This window comes from Salvelinus sp. IW2-2015, linkage group LG5, assembly GCF_002910315.2.
Source record: "Salvelinus sp. IW2-2015 linkage group LG5, ASM291031v2, whole genome shotgun sequence".
Lineage (NCBI taxonomy): Eukaryota > Metazoa > Chordata > Actinopteri > Salmoniformes > Salmonidae > Salvelinus > Salvelinus sp. IW2-2015.
In genome coordinates this window covers 4,027,702-4,045,410 of record NC_036844.1, presented here as the reverse complement: position 1 = coordinate 4,045,410, position 17,709 = coordinate 4,027,702, and the positions used below count along the sequence as shown (strand labels likewise).

General features: G+C 40.7%; 1 protein-coding gene and 1 long non-coding RNA gene across 2 annotated transcripts in view; one reads left to right on the top strand and one right to left on the bottom strand.

Annotated features, from left to right (window-relative positions):
- Positions 1–1,002: 1,002 nt before the first annotated feature.
- LOC111963762 (uncharacterized) lies at positions 1,003–9,079 on the top strand. The gene is made up of 5 exons (XR_002877294.2): positions 1,003–1,180; positions 1,758–1,889; positions 2,472–2,544; positions 3,490–3,571; positions 8,994–9,079. It is a non-coding gene; the product is annotated as an uncharacterized lncRNA (long non-coding RNA).
- Positions 5,945–17,709, bottom strand: part of LOC111963816 (pro-neuregulin-1, membrane-bound isoform-like) — a 68,032-nt gene continuing 56,267 nt past the window's right edge. Inside the window, exons 7-8 of the mRNA XM_023987357.2 lie at positions 11,327–11,527; positions 5,945–10,056 (exon numbers count right to left, since the gene is read on the bottom strand). Coding sequence (XP_023843125.1) covers positions 9,351–10,056; positions 11,327–11,527 — 907 coding nt within the window. The 3' untranslated portion in view covers positions 5,945–9,350. The remainder of the gene's footprint in view (positions 10,057–11,326; positions 11,528–17,709) is intronic.

Genomic DNA, 17,709 nt, shown 5'->3' with positions numbered 1-17,709 from the left:
GACAATGACCCCAAGCATACTTCCAAAGTTGTGGCAAAATGTCTTAAGGACAACAAAGTCAAGGTATTGGAGTGGCCATCACAAAGCCCTGACCTGAATCCCATAGAACATTTGTGGGCAGAACTGAAAAAGTGTGTGCGAGCAAGGAGGCCTACAAACCTGACTCAGTTACACCAGCTCTGTCAGGAGGAATTTTGTGGAAGGCTACCCAAAACGTTTGACCCAAGTTAAACAATTTAAAGGCAATGCTACCAAATACTAATTGAATGTATGTAAACTTCTGACCCAGTGGGAATGTGATGAAATAAATAAAAGCTGAAATAAATCATTATCTTTTTCTCACATTTCACAATTCTTTAAAATTAAGTGGTGATCCTAACTGACCTAAGACTGTGAATTTTTACTAGGATTAAATGTCAGGAATTGTGAAAAACTGAGTTTAAATGTATTTGGCTAAGGTGTATGTAAACGTCCAACTTCAACTGTATCTGATATGGGCAGAAAGCTTAAATTATAATCTAACTGCACTGTCCAATTTACAGTAGCTATTACAGTGAAAGAATACCATGCTATTGTTTGAGGAGAGTGCACAGTTATGAACTTAAATTTATTAATATACCAATTAGACAACATTTTGAACAGAAATGCAATTACTCATTTAATCAATCTATAACTTTGCAGATACACTGCTGCCATCTAGTGGCCAAAATCTAAATTGCCCCTAACCTGGAATATTAGAAAGAGGCCTTTCTCTTGCATTTCAAAGCTGATGGAATGAAAAACATACTAAAAAACATGTTTTTTTTCTTTGTATTATCTTTTACCAGATTAATGTGTTATATTGTCCTACATTAGTTTAACATTTCCACAAACAAAGTGTTTCCTTTCAAATGGAATCAAGAATATGCATATCCTTGCTTCAGGTCTGTCACGTTCTGACCTTTATTTTCCCTTGTTTTGTCTGTATTTAGTATGGTCAGGGRGTGAGTTGGGGTGGGCAGTCTATGTTATTTGTTTCTATGTTTAGGTTTGTTCATTTAGCCTGATATGGTTCTCAATCAGAGGCAGGTGTTTTGCATTGTCTCTGATTGGGAGCCATATTTAGGTTGCCTGTTTGCACTGTTGGTTTGTGGGTGTTTGTCTTCCGTGTCAGTGTTTGTCGCCACACGGTACTGTTTCGGTTCGTTCACATTTGTTATTTTGTTATTTGTGTAGTGTTCAGTTTATATTATTTAAACATGGACACTTACCACTCTGCGTATTGGTCCTCCGATCCTTCTCGCCTCTCCTCGTCAGATGAGGAGGAAGAGATAGACAGCCGTTACAAGGTCCTGAGCTACAGGCAGATTGTTATTAACGCATTGTTCTATTTACTGTTATCACATTACTTCAGCCCCCATGCAGTCTTTGTAATTATATTTCTATGGCATAACTGTATTTATAATAAAATCACTGTGTGTTTATTTAATGAAAATAACTCCAAAATATATTTTATATAATTTTATTCCCTAAGTTTCATCCCACTTTAACAGGCTGAATTTCCAAGATTGTTTGTAAACAGTTCTTACACACTAAGGGATTTATTATATTTCAGAGTGTTTTTTTTGACCTCGTAGTGTGTAATTATCATTAAAAAAAACAGGAAAATCACGTTAACTGCACTATAGATGGATCTAGTTCTTACAGTTGGGAGAAATTGGTGGATGGGAGTATAATTTATTTTTGTTGTTGATTAATATTTGTTCTTCTCCACTCAGGTAATGACTGCAAGACACTGATCTATAGCACAGCGCATCATAGAGGGGTCTATAAAGCACTACTGGGCTCAGTGCGTAGAAGAGCTACAAAGACAGAGGCTCCATGGCTTCACTGGACTGAGGGGCAAGGAGGTAGGCTATTTCGTACTCATTTAGATCAGGTGCACTGGAGTACCGCACAGCAGATAATCTAACAGAATACACCTACACAACTTTTTGTATGAACTTTGTATGATAAGCTCAGGCTTATAATACTAGAATTGTATTGTTTATTATTGAGCATTTTAGTTTATCCTAATCTTACTTACACAAATGGTTTTACTTACTATTTTGTGAAGTCATCTCCAAACGTTCATCAGTATATTCAAGTGAGCTCTCTAACATGACAGAAAAGCAATTTGGCCCATTCAAGTTATTCACTGACTGCTCATCCTAAGAGGGTTCACATGGCCCTGCAATGTGACACACAATTGGAACTAGCATTGGTTGCACATGACACAGTGCCAAGTATGTTCATAAAGCCATATAGACCTACTCTGAAAGTTATGACTGAACGTGAGTCTGCTGTGCACCGTGCAGTCTAGCACCGGGTCGGCATGATATTGTGAAAAGGGTGAGACAGCCACACCATACTGTACTCAGAAAAGTAATTATCTTCCAGGACCACAGTGTTTGATGTCTAGTGTGTGCCCTCTGTGTTTTCACTCCACCCAGGGATCATTTCAGGCTGCATCAACATCCAGGCACCGAGTGAATTAATCCACTTCGGTATTTCACAATTACTGAGGTACTATCTCTATTGTATATGAAGCTTTGTTTTGCTGCACCATTATCCCAAAACAACCKCTCCAACACACACAAGCACAAGACACAGAAACACACACACACATACGTCCCAAATAGTCCCACACCCTGTTCTGTTTTAGTGGCTGGAAATTAGAGGGGTAGGATATTTTTATAATTCAATATTAATAATATAAGGCATTTAGGATATTCTTAGAAATACATTGTTGGACACTTAGCCTAACCTGGGCCATTGTTTTTCACACTGCAGCACTAAAATGCATCCTCATCATAATGTAGGATTGGAGAGTTCAATGTTTCTTGATTTGTCAAGTCTTTAATGAGCAATTTAACAATCAAGCTTAAATGTTTTGGACTATTAAATTCTGATTTCAGTAGAATCAGTTTTGTGGGATGATAAAGTACATGTCCTAAAATGGGTTATACCACTGCTGTCTAATCTGTACCTGTCTATTCTCTCTAATTATGTAAAGACGATCATACAATATCATTTTTACAAACATGACTATATGGGAATATGAAATTCCAAGGAAATCTTCAAGGCAAAATCTTGACCAATGCTTTAGGAAAGTTTGCGTAATTATTCTAAGATTTTCAGAATCAACCTTCTCACCAGTGGTGGAAAAGGTACCCAATTGTCATACTTGAGTAAAAGTAAAGATACCTTAATATAAAATGACTAAAGTAAAAGTGAAAGTCACCCAGTAAAATACTACTTGAGTAAGTCTAAAAGTATTTGGTTTTAAATATATTTCAGTATCAAAAGTAAATGTATTTGATAAAATATACTTAGGTATCAAAAAATAATTCAAAATTCCTTATATTAAGCGACGATAAGTCGATACAATAGGTATCGAAAGTAAAAGCATACATCATTTCAAATTTCTACTATTAAGCAAACAAGATGGCAACATTGTTTTATTTACAGATAGCCACGGGCACACCCCAACACTCAGACATCATTGTAACGATCTTCGTTGGGAGAGAGAGGAGGACCAAAGCGCAGCGTGGTAAGTGTTCATGATGAATATTTAATGGAACAAAACTGAACACTGAAATACAAAACAATAAAGTGAACGAACTAAAACCGAAACAGTTCCGTGTGGAACACACAGACACGGAAGACAACCACCCACGAAACCCAGGTGAAAAAAGGCTACCTAAGTATGATTCTCAATCAGAGACAACCAACGACACCTGCCTCTGATTGAGAATCATACCAGGCCAAACGAAAAAACCAACATTGAAAAACGGACATAGATAACCCACCCAACTCACGCCCTGACCATACTAAAACAAAGAAATAACAAAAGAACTAAGGTCAGAACGTGACAATCATTTACAAATGAAGCATGTGTGCTTAGTGAGTGTCGTGCAAGTTCTAAAGAATCAGGAGAGACTTGGATAATTATTCAAGCAATCATACTTTAATATCGATGAATTATTGCAATAATGGAGCTGGTCAACGACCACCCGTATGAGAGCCCGACAATAGAGGAAGTGCTGAGGTCTTATACAGTGGATCTAGAAATGCTTAGTCATGGCTGGTTCCACCCCTCCCCAGCAGATCAGGACATCATAAGCCACCTTGTTTCCTTCTTGTGGCCATGTGTATCGGGTCATTGCGCACAAACAACTGATATGGCTATTCTATTGTGATCACTACATCCTATGGATTTGGATACTGCTTTAAAGCAAATTTCTGCAGCATTAGTAAAGATGTGGTGCTCTGTAGTTCCGTTACTCCTCTCTGTTCAAGCCAGCCTCTGTTCTCTTCATATCTCCACACAACTGTACCCTTGGAAGATAGTAAAAGACAGGATGGACTGAAAAACTGTGGTCACTCTCAGAGGCTCTTTGTCTTGACCGTGTGACTAAGTTGAACAGAGGTAGAGTGGAAAAATGCCAGCTCCTTCTTACAAGACCTTCAAACAGACAGTGGACATCTACAGGTTTACAGTGGCTTGCGAAAGTATTCCACCCCCTTGGCATTTTTCCTATTTTGTTGCCTTACAACTTCAAATTAAAATAGATTTTTTTGGGGGGGGTTGTATCACTTGATTTACACAACATGCCTACCACTTTGAAGATGCAAAATATTGTGAAACAAACAAGAAATAAAACAAAAAAACTGAAAACTTGAGCGTGTATAACTATTCACCCCCCCCCAAAGTAATTACTTTGCAGAGCCACGTTTTGCAGCAATTACAGCTGCAAATCTCTTGGGGTTTGTCTCTATAAGCTTGGCACATCTAGTCACTGGGATTTTTGCCCATTCTTCAAGGCAAAACTCCTCCAGCTCCTTCAAGTTGGATGGGTTCCGCTGGTGTACAGCAATCTTAAGGTCATACCACAGATTCTCAATTTGATTGAGGTCTGGGCTTTGACTAGGCCATTCCAAGACATTTAAATATTTCTCCTTAAACCACTGGAGTTTTGCTTTAGCAGTATGCTTAGGGTCATTGTCCTGCTGAAAGGTGAACCTCCATCTCAGTCTCAAATCTCTGGAAGACTGAAACAGGTTTCCCACAAGAATTTCCCTGTATTCAACGCCATCCTTCAATTCATACCAGTTTCTCAGTCCCTGCCGATGAAAAATGAGAGGTGATGAGGATGATGAGAGGTGTTGGATTTGCGCCAGACAGTGTTTTCCTTGATGGCTTAAAAGCTCAATTCTAATCTCATCTGACCAGATGTACCTTCTTCCATATGTTTGGGGAGTCTCCCACATGCCTTTTGGCAAACACCAAATGTTTTTGCTAATTTTTTTCGTAAAGAAATACGGGGCGCTGTTTTCACTTTGGGGGAAAAATCGTGCCCAAATTAAACGGCCTCGTACTCTGTTCTAGATCATACAATATGCATATTATTATTACTATTGGATAGAGAACACTCTGAAGTTTCTAAAACTGGTTGAATTATATCTGTGAGTAAAACAGAACTCATTTGGCAGCAAACTTCCAAACAGGAAGTGAAAATTCTGAAAATGGGGCTCTGTGTCAGGGCTTGCCTATTCAATTGCCTTATATTTATGGGTCTGTATGCACTTCATACGCCTTCCACTAGATGTCAACAGGCAGTAGAATGTTAACTGACTTGCCAAGTTAAATATAGGTTACATTTACAATTAAAATAAAAAATAAAAATGTAACGAGTACTTTTAGGTGTCATTGAAAATGTGTGGAGTGAAAAGTACATTATTTTCTTTAGGAATGTAGTGAATTAAAAGTTACTAAAGAAATACTAAAGTAAAGTACAGATACCCCCCCCAAATACTTTAAAAATCCTTTAAAGTACTACTTAAGTACTTTAAGCCACTGGTTTTGGAAAATATTTAAGACAGAGACAAAGGCTTTGAGGTGGTGGTCCTCAAACACAAAACATTGGTTTAATATTTTTATTTTAAAAAAGTACTTAAGATTTTCATGGTGTTTACATAAATTGAAAGCAATTCATCAAGGGGTATATCAAGATGTGATTGACGGGAGATTTTGTTCTGGTTTCTAGCCACACAGCTAATCACCAGTGTGTATGTACACTCAAAGTACTTGTGCATTTTTTATTTGAATTTATTTATGTTGAATAACATAGCGGTATCAATGCTTAAAGGCAAACAGACATTTGAGCCCATATTGAAGACAACATATATAATGGGGACAGAGAAACACAATGGTTCCAAAATATAAAATGTCCACACTTTCCAAATATATACCAACCAAATATATAAAACACGGATTAAAATATGTAATATGTAATTAAAAGATAAAATAATAACCACAAAATAAATAAACACAAAATAAATAATATAAATAAATATAAATCTGTTGGCCCAATCTGAAATGTATCATCATCATTACAAACGTATAATTTAGGGGGGAAAAAGCCTTCATACCATAGTTTCATGCTAATGCTGGCGACAAGCAGATTGAAGACTGTCGATTGTTAAGAGGAAATTACCATTTGGAAACAATGAATCTTTACGGGTTGGTTATGAAGTCCCAAAAGTGATCATGTAGTAAAGAAAATTTGTAAAGTTACCTATTCATTATAGTGATAAATTATTGGTGACAGTCTTCGGCAGGCCATGAATACTCATTCAACCCATATCTCATGTGGTTCCTGTCTAGCATGACTCCTAAATGTATCCTTGGGATATAACATAAATATTATATAATAAAATATGTTAATGTCGATGATATTACACAGAGATAACACAAAGTCAGACAGTTGAAAACAAATACATACTGTATTCACACAAAAGAACAGATTGGATAATGTAACATCTAAAATGTTTACATTATCCAAAATGTTTAGAAGGACAAAAATGCAGAAATTGACTAGCATACTAAAACACAATTGAAACATATGAAAAAGCTTTCGCTATGTACCTTATTTCATATTGGTGCTTTATCTTTGATCCCCAGAATGCACTACCCACAGATGTGTTGTTGAAAGACTGAGTCATATATTCAATCATTCATTCAGTACATATCTCGAAAAATTTGGACTTGCAAGTCATGAGATGTGACTATAATGAGAGCAAGAATCGTACAGAGTATTGCTTAACCAGAGATTACTAAATACATCTATTATATAGAACGCAATACACAGAATAATGGCAAGGATATACATAGTGCATTCAGTAAATATCCCAAGATACTAACCGTTACCCAATTTACTCAATTATTTTTATTTTATGAATTATTCTAAACTCAGCAAAAAAAGTAAATGACCCTTTTTCAGGACCCTGTCTTTCAAAGATAATTCGTAAAACTCCAAATAACTTCACAGATCTTCATTGTAAAGGGTTTAAACACTGTTTCCCATGCTTGTTCAATGAACCATAAACAATGAATGAACATGCACCTGTGGAACGGTCGTTAAGACACTAACAGCTTACAGATGGTAGGCAATTAAGGTCAAAGTTATGAAAACTTAGGACACTAAAGAGGCCTTTCTACTGACTCTGAAAAACACCAAAAGAAAGATGTCCAAGGTCCCTGCTCATCTGCATGAACGTGCCTTAGGCATGCTGCAAGGAGGCATGAGGACTGCAGATGTGGCCAGGGCAATAAATTGCAATGTCCGTACTGTGAGACGCCTAAGACAGCGCTACAGGGAGACAGGATGGACAGCTGATCGTCCTTGCAGTGGCAGACCACGTGTAACAACACCTGCACAGGATCGGTACATCCGAACATCACACCTGCGGCACAGGTACAGGATGGCAACAACAACTGCCCAAGTTACACCAGGAATGCACAATCCCTCCATCAGTGCTCAGACTGTCCACAATAGGCTGAGAGAGGCTGGACTGAGGGCTAGTAGGCCTGTTGTAAGGCAGGTCCTCACCAGACATCACCGTTAACAACGTTGCCTATGGGCACAAACCCACCGTCGCTGGACTAGACAGGACTGGCAAAAAGTGCTCTTCACTGATGAATCGCGGTTTTGTCTCACCAGGGGTGATGGTTGGATTTGCGTTTATCGTCGAAGGAATGAGCGTTACACCGAGGCCTGTACACTGGAGCGGGATCGATTTGGAGGGGCAGGATCCGTCATGGTCTGGGGCGGTGTGTCACAGCATCATCGGACTGAGCTTGTTGTCATTGCAGGCAATCTCAATGCTGTGCGTTACAGAGAAGACATCCTCCTCCCTCATGTGGTACCCTTCCTGCAGGCTCATCCTGACATGACCCTCCTCAATCCCATTGAGCACGTCTGGGACCTGTTGGATCGGAGGGTGAGGGCTAGGGCCATACCCCCCAGAAATGTCTGGGAACTTGCAGGTGCCTTGGTGGAAGAGTGGGGTAACATCTCACAGCAAGAACTGGCAAATCTGGTGCAGTCCACGAGGAGGAGATCCGCTGCAGTACTTAATGCAGCTAGTGGCCACACCAGATACTGAATGTTACTTTTGATTTTGACCCCCCCTTTGTTCAGGGACACATTATTCAATTTCTGTTAGTCACATGTCTGTGGAACTTGTTCAGTTTGTGTCTCAGTTGTTGAATCTTGTTATGTTCATACAAATATTTCATCATGTTAGTCAGGTTACACATTCAACGTTCTTCCTAGGTGATTGACTTGGTAATGAATATTGTTATTAGCTAACGGGCCAAGAAAAGCATAAAAAAATACTAATCCAATTTTATTTTACCATTTGAGTCAACCAAAAGTGAGTGGGGGGAAATCTTGAAATCCTGTATAATATTTTGGTGCTGTGTTAGGTAAACACTAAATACTTTTTTGTATGCACCTCTGTTAGTAGGCTATGACTGCATTACTGTGAATGAGGAGAAATGACATGCACTTGAACACATAAGCAACACCGCAGATTCAGTAGAACACCATTGTATTGAGCTTACAGTGAGTAGTTCATACAGGTCATTATAGGTAATGCATAGTGCTGGTGGATTCTTTTGTTTTAAGGGTCAGGTGGAAATGCCAACAGCGAGATGGAAATGATGAATATATGGACCAGAGTCGTGATGCAGTTCCCTTAAGCACACCAAATGGAAATTAAAGGCACCATTGACATCTTTCTCCATTGAAATACTCTGAACCATTGATATATAGTAGTGTATGGCACTTTCTTTCATGACATGAGCATGTTTGTACACATTTCTATTTATAAAATACTTTATTCACTACTTCGCTAAAATAAACATTTTCTTTCTTTTTTTTGTGCAAATATTTAATTTATAGAAAATAAAAGTTGAGTAGTGACTTATTTATTTTTGAATCTGACATAGGTATTTTTCTAAGCGATATTTTAAATTTTTGACATTATACAGCAATTGGATCTTGGTTGGCGATGATGCTGGATAACCTGGCTTGCAGGTCATCCTGCGGGGAGAGTCGGAGTGCTGGGTAAGTTCTGCAACTGTCTGTGAGCGGCTCCACACCCGCAGCCATGGAATCCTGTAAGCTCAGGAAGGGCGTGTCCTCTCCCACGCAATAGGACTCCTCCGTGTCGCTCTCCGAGCTGCTCCTCGCCGTACTGCTGACTCGCTCGTTGGACTCCGTTTCGTGGCCCGTCGTGTGGCCGTTGGGCTTTGTGCTATTGGCACGGCGGCCATTGTTGCTGTTTGTGAGTTTTTTCGGGAGGCTTGGCGGGGGGAAGGTTGGTACCACAACCGTGGCGGCGACCGCCTCGTACTCCTGCGTGGTCTCGCATTTGTCGTTCTCGACAATCCTCAGCGGGCTGGGCGGGGGGCTGTGGGCCTTGTGGCCATAGTTGTAGTGGGCAGAGTTCCTTTTGGACTGGCTGTGGTGGTGGTCGGGGCGCGGCGGCTTGTCACGGGGCCACAGCGTGGTGGTGAACAGCAGGGGGTGCTCCTCTTCGCCAGAGGGGCTGACTGCCACCGAGGGGACTGAGGTGGCCAGGCTGGACAGTGGGGCCGAGATCTCAGAAGGAGGGGAGGACGGGGTCACGGGAGAGAGCAACTCCACAGGAGACAGGCGCGTTGGGGTGGTCATTGCTGATACATACCTGACAGACAGGACCAAAAGAGAAGCCACTATCGATTAGGAACAGAAAAGTCAGAAAACACAACTGTATGTATGGACAACACTTGAATCCTTATTAGGGACACATACTGTTAACACATGCTTTTAGCTAAATTAACTAAATCCATAGCATTACATTTTGTTCCCTATAGGTACAGTCAAATCCTCAAGTGCACATCCGATGAGCGTAGGCTCCTTTACTGAAGTGCAGTGCAATTCACCAGTCTCCACTCAAATACTTTCTTTTTTACATTCCTCTACTCTCGTTCAGGATACACATCCATTCCCGATCCATTTCATCAATCAGGTGTAGGACTGTATAGGCCTTTCTCTTTGTATGTGTGGGGAGGACAGAGACACTGATGTGAAGAACACTGGAGCATTTGTCTCCGTGTGCCCTAGCCAGTCATTGGAGTTATGTGCACAGATGGGTCCTCTCTGACTCAGTGTGGCCTGTGATCTTTGCTGCACAGCTCGACTCTGACAACACGGTTACACCTGCGCTCATCAGCACCACATTGGTTTACTAATGAGGATTTATGAAGTCATCATTGTCCATTAGGTTTGATCTAGGAGGGACTGTTTGTGAAGTCTAAATATAGGTGTCATGTGTGCTCCCTCTCCGGCCTCTGGGTCACCAGGCTGCTCATTATGGCGCACACCTGTCACCAYCGTTACGCGCACCTGCACATCATCAGACTCCCCTGGACTCCATCACCTTCCTGATTACCTTCCCTATATATGTCACTCCCTTTGGTTTCCTCCTCAGGCGTTATTGTTTCTGTTTCCTGTCTGTGCATTGTTCGTGTTTCTTGTTTTACATGATGTTGTGTTTATTTATTAAAACACTCCTTGAACTTGCTTCCTGACTCTCAGTGCACACCGTTACAATAGGACAGCTCATAGGAAACCTCTAATAATTAACAAATAACTATTTCATTCAGAAGAAAGAAAATGATAGCATGGCAATGGAAATACCACAAATCTTGGATTAAATCTTGGTTTACTGTATATTTATAAAAAAATGCCCTGATATATAAAATTAATGTTATTCCCTAAAATTGATATCAAGTATAATCTCTAAAATATAAATTATTCTTAAATGGATATCTCTATTTAACTCAGGTCATTAAGAAGTGGCAGACACTATCATTAGTCACAAACCCTCAATTAGTTGTATGGGCTGAAGGGAGGTTATTGTGTGTAAAGCAGCATGAGGCACCATCAGCTACATTAGGGCATCTTTCTCCTACCTGTCTCTGAACGGCGAGTCCCTGGAGGAGTCTGGCGTGTCTCGGGTGTTCTTCAGGTAGACACTCGGATCTCTGGCGCCGCCCGTGGCGTCCAAACGACCCCGGTGGATGGGCGTGGCGTGCCGGCTGTTCTCCGTTGATGACATCACCAAGACAGAGCAGCTGTGAGAGAAGGCACACTCGCTGCGGCAGTTGCTCCAGCTGAGGGGAGACAGAAGAGGGGAATTAATTGCTTCTCTTAAATGACGGCAAAACACTGGCTGCTTCAGACACTGACGTAAGCTGTAAACATGTTAAAACATGTCTATTGCCAACCTGGGTTCAAATACTTTTAGAAATAATTTCAAATACTTCAGCTGGGCTTGATTGAGCTTGCCCCGGGCTTAATGGACCAATAGAATAGTCCCAAATCTGCTAAAACTGCTTATCTTACACTCCAAGCAGGCTAGAATAAAACCACAAAGTATTTAAAGGATTAAAATAGCACTTAAACCCAGGTTGCTCTACATGTTCAACCTGAGCCTCAGTTGTCCCATAGTAGTTAATGTTGCACTAGAATACATTGTCCACTGCTGTTTTACGGTTCAAGATCACAGAACCGCTTTCCTTGTTGAATCCAGCGTCAATCATTCAGTGAGCGAGGTGATTCGCAGGCAATCATCCAACAGGACGAGTTATCATTCTATCAACCGCCAACTGACAGAGACTAATCACAACAGGGCGATTCAGACTTAGGAAATGTATGCCTTTCCCACACACGCCGTCCCTACGCACTTCTCAGTATTTAGTATTCAGACTTACCAAATTTAGTCGCATAATGCGCTCTGCAGGTGTGGATACCTTGCGAGCTCTGAATAAATTTAATTCAACCGCTGAAAAACCTACCACTTGCTGGCCAACAGATTTTCTTTTGGAGTTTCCATTCAATAGGGGTTTCAGTACATTTATCTGAAGCCATCCCTTAAAATACGGAGTACCTTTTAGTTAGAATTTTGTTGACAGGCTCACTAGAATATATTCAGAATATTAGGGATCAATGATCAATGAAAGAAAGCCATCTAAATATATGCATATTACATTTAGTCTCCGTTTCAGCACCAATTGGTAGATTAGAAAATACTTTGATTTTGTAGATTATTTAAGTTCAGGAAAGTATTAACGTATCATTAAAAAATGGTTTGGAGAGCCTTTACGCAAATGGTGGTTTTTATTCATTCTGAAAATTGCCACATTCAGTTCTTCAACCCATGGTAATGTTGGAAGATTAGTGTACATAGAATTATGGTAGGGAGAATTGTGTTCAATAGTAGGCTATACCCTCGTCTATCGCTTGCACTAACCATGGAACTGTGTGATGACACGGCCAAGTATTGCGCAATGCGTCGGGTTCAAACTGCTCCATAACAATTTAATTAGCCAACATGGCTTTTTTTATATTATCAACTGTAACTAATGATCCTCAGCAACAACCACATGGCCACGACAGTGTTTACAGAGGAAGCAAATTCATGTAAACGAAACAATGGAATTAAATGGAATGATAATGTAGGCTATACAGTACCAAGTGAAGGGCACTAACAATAGTTGTGTGGTTATTAGGCCTAATGATGGTAGATATTGATAGTCATACTGTAACGGTCCTGACCTGTTTTATGTTGTTTTTGTATGTGTTTATGGTCAGGGCGTGTGTTTTGGGTGGGCAGTCTATGTTATCTGTTTCTATGTTGGTTTTGGTTGCCTGGTATGGCTCTTAATTAGAGGCAGGTGTTTTGCGTTCTCCTCTAATTAAGAGTCATATTTAGGTAGGGTGTTCTCACTGTTTGTTTGTGGGTGATTGTCTCCTGTGTCGTCGAATGTATGTTACCATACGGGACTGTTTGGCTGTTCGTTTAGTTTGATGTCGTCTGTTTCCTGTCCGTGAGTTTACGTTTAGTTATGTAAGTTTATGTTCAGGTTTCGTCAACGTCGTTTTCTTGTTTTGTATATTTGAAAGTGTTTRGTTTCGTGTTGCCATCGTCGTTAATAATAAAAAGATGGCTTACTTCCCGAATGCTGCATTTTGGTCAGATGATCCTTCTCTCCTCTCCTCGTCCGAGGATGAGGAGAGAGACAGCCCTTACACATACAGGGCTCCACGAGTGGGCTAAAGGTGGCTTAGCACCCTCAGTTCCAACTTGTGCCCCCTCAGTTTTAGTTTTATGTCCCTATATAAAAATAGCAAAAAAAAATTCAAATGATTGAGTGACAGGTTGGCGCTAAATAAATCTGTATACTCTGCTGCGCTGTCAGCACAATGGACAGAGCGCGCCGTGGTGTGTGTATGGGGCCTATGGAAAGCCACTGGGGTGGTTAGGTATGACTCCTTTTGCGTTTCCATAAAAAGCAGGAAAAAACACTTCTCATATATATGGTAAGCTAAGTGAGTAATGTGATACGCCTCCGCTTGTAATATTTGAATTATGTTTATAAGGGCGGAGTCAAGTTTACCAGTCAGGCCCTGGTGAGGACGCCGTGTTGGAGGCCCGAACTGTCTCTTTCCTGCTCCTCTGCTGTTCTTATAGGGGGCCCTATGATAGCTGGGACTGTAAGCAACACAAACATTCCTCACACATAAGCAGTAACCTCAAACATTGCCAGGACATAGCTTTGGTCATTCTCCCTTCAGTGAGGTTTTCATCCCGACATTGACGGATACTGAATTGATTGTGAACAAGCTCTCTCCAGAGCCTAGAGAGGAGAGGGTGTGCTCTGACCCTTTCCCCAAGCTTGGAGAGAAAATGACTGCACTGCAAAAAATGTTCCTTGGTTTGGAACGGAAGTTGTGTTGGGGGGTCTGGAGACAACCCAAGGGTTCGCTGTGCATCGTTCTGGAGAGAACACTCCCTTACCTGCTTCAACAAAAGCCCATGTGGGGAAGTTTGTGCCCTCGCATTGCCAAAAGGTTAGTGGACAGTGTTTAGGGCCTGGGGAAGGAGTTCATCTGCCTCGGGGCAACTGCTATGATGTTCATTTTTTGCTCCACTTATCTACATTCACCAAATGGACATACCATGTCGGTGAATATGCATCATGTACCCAGTGCTCGTTTGGAATGTACCATTCTGCCTTGCTGTCACAAGTTTGGGTGGTGTGTCCGTTTAAGAGGGGTGGTCAGAAAATATTCAACCGTAATGATTTCATTTGAAGGGAGAATGACCAAAGCTATGTCCTGGCAATGTTTGAGGTTACTGCTTATCTGTGAGGAATGTGTCTCGAACATAATTGAAAATGTCGAGACCAGAATAAGGGGAGGGTGTGTGGCAAACACTGCCAGAAGGCCCTTATTTTACGCTGATGCAGCGCAAGGGAGGGTTGTTGTGAAATCTGTAGCCTGTCACTTCAAAAGCACTCAATGATCTCAAGAGTCTTTGTTTATTGTGATATAGCGTGATATAAGCAGAATTCAATATAATTCCAAGAACCCCAATAAATGTAGCCCCCTCATCGATTTCAACTGCCCCCTGGCGCCGGGTCTGCTGATAGTGGCTAACATTTAACATGAAAGAAATAGGAAACAGAGAATATTGGGGTAGCTTATGATTACGACATTCGAGAGTGCCCATCCCTGTAAGTTTGCATTTGTTTTTTTATTTATAATGGATCCCCATTAGCTGATGCCAAAGCAGCAGCTACTCTTCCTGGGGTCCAGCTAAATTAAGGCAGTTTATACAATTTTWAAACATTACAATACATTCACAGATTTCAAAACATACTGTGTGCCCTCAGGCACGATGACCACATATCTACATTACTAAATCCATGAGTATGTATAATGCGTATGCTATCGTGTGTGTGTGTGTGTGTGTGTGTGTGTGTGTGTGTGTGTGTATGCCAATGTTTGTGTTGCTTACAGTCCCCGCTGTTCCATTTTACCTGTTTTTTAAATCTAATTTTACTGCTTGCATCAGTTACTTGAGGGAGTGTTATCTCCATGTGGAATAGAGTTCCATGTAGTCATGGCTCTATGTAGTTCTGTGTACCTCCCATAGTCTGTTCTGGACTTGGGGACTGTGAAGAGACCTCTTGTGGCATGTCTTGTGGGGTATGCATGGGTGTCCGAGCTGTGTGCCAGTAGTTTAGACAATTAGGTTAGAATTGTGGAGAGTGGCGTGTATTCATGGATACCAAGGGAAGCCAGGCTTCCCAAAACATTTACAGAGAGAAAAAAAAACATAAAATCATTTTTTTGTTTTGTATTTATTATGGATCCCCAATAGGTGCTGCCAAGGCAGCAGCTACTCTTCCTGCGGTCCAGCAAAATTATGGCAGTTTATACCATTTTAAAAACATTATAATGCATTCACAGATTTCCCAACACACTGTGTGCCCTCAGGCCCCTACTTCATACTACCACATATCTACAGTACTAAATACATGTGTATGTATAGTGCGTATGTTATCGTGTGTGTGTGTATGCATGTGTCTGTGCCAATGTTTGTGTTGCTTCACAGTCCCCGCTGTTCCATAAGGTGTTTTTAAATCAAATTTTACTGCTTGCATCAGTTACTTGATGTGGAATAGAGTTCCATGTAGTCATGGCTCTATGTAGTACTGTGTGCTTCCCATAGTCTGTTCTGGACTTGGGGACTGTGAAGAGACCTCTTGTGGCATGTCTTGTGTGGTATGCATGGGTGTCTGAGCTGTGTGCCAGTAGTTTAGACAGACAGCTCGGTGCCTGCAACATGTCACTACCTCTCATAAATACAAGCAGTGATGAAGTCAATCTCTCCTCCACTTTCAGCCAGGAGAGATGGACATGCATATTATTAATATTAGCTAACTGTGCACATCTAAGGGCCAGCAGTGCTGCCCTGTTCTGAGCCAACTGCAATTTTCCTTTTTGTGGCACCTGACCACATAACTGAACAGTAGTCAAGGTGCGACAAAACTAGGGCCTGCCTGGTTGATAATGTTGACGACTTCTCGCCGTCTAAGCTACTACTCCATCAATATGTTTTGACCATGACAGTTTACAATATAGTGTTACTCCAAGCAGTTTAGTCATCTCAACTTGCTCAATTTCCACATGATTTATTACAAGATTTAGTTGAGGTTTAGCGTTTAGTGAGTGTTTTGTTCCAAATGCAATGCTTTTAGTTTTAGAAATATTTAGGGCTAACTTATTCCTTGCCACCCACTCTGYAACTAACTGCAGCTCTTTGTTGAGTGTTGCAGTCATTTCAGTCACTGTAGTAGCTGACATGTATAGTGTTGAGTCATCCGCATACATAGAAACTCTGGCTTAACTCAGTCAGTGGCATGTCGTTAGTAAAAATTGAAAAAAGCAAGGGTCCTAAACAGCTACCCTGGGGAATTCCTGATTCTAACTGGATTATATTTGATAGGCTTCCATTAAAGAACACCCTCTGTGTTCTGTTAGACAAGTAACTCTTTATCCACATTATAGCAGGGGGTGTAAAGTCATAACACAGATGTTTTTCCAGCAGCAGACTATGATCGGTAATGTCAAAAGCTGCAGTCTAACAAGACAGCCCCCACAATCATTTTATCATCAATTTCTCTCAGCCAATCATCAGTCATTTGTGTAAGTGCTGTGCTTGTTGAGAGTCCTTTCCTATAAGCATGCTGAAAGTCTGTTGTCAATTTGTTTACTGTAAAATAGCATTGTATCTGGTCAAACATAATTTCTTCCAGAAGTTTACTAAGGGTTGGTAACAGGCTGATTGGTCAGCTATTTGAGCCAGTAAAGGGGACTTTACTATTCTTGGGTAGCGGAATGACTTTAGCTTCCATCCAGGCCTCTCTAGTGGGCTTAAATTGAAGATGTGGCAAATAGGAGTGGCATTATCGTCTGCTATTATCCTCAGTAATTTTCCATCCTGATTGTCAGACCCTGGTGGCTTGTCATTGTTGATAGACACCATAGTTGTTTCACCTCTTCCACACTGACTTTACAGAATTCATAAGTACAATTATTGTCTTTCATAATTTGGTCCGATATACTTGGATGTGTAGTGTCAGTGTTTGTTGCTGGCATGTCATCCCTAAGTTTGCTTATCTTGCCTGTAAAGAAGTCATTAAAGTAGTTTGCAATATCAGTGGGCTGTGTGATGAATGAGCCATCTGATTCAATAATGAAGGAGCAGAGCTGGCTTTTTCCCCCAAAATGTAATTTAAGGTGCCCCAAAGCTTTTTACTATCATTCTTGATATTGTTTCATGGTGTAGTTTATTTTTATTTAGTTTAGTCACATGATTTCTTAATTTGCAATACGTTTGCCAATCAGTTGGGCTGCCAGACTTAATTGCCATACCTTTTACCTCATCCCTCTCAACCATAAAATGTTTCAATTCCTCATCAATTCAAGGGGATTTAACAGTTTT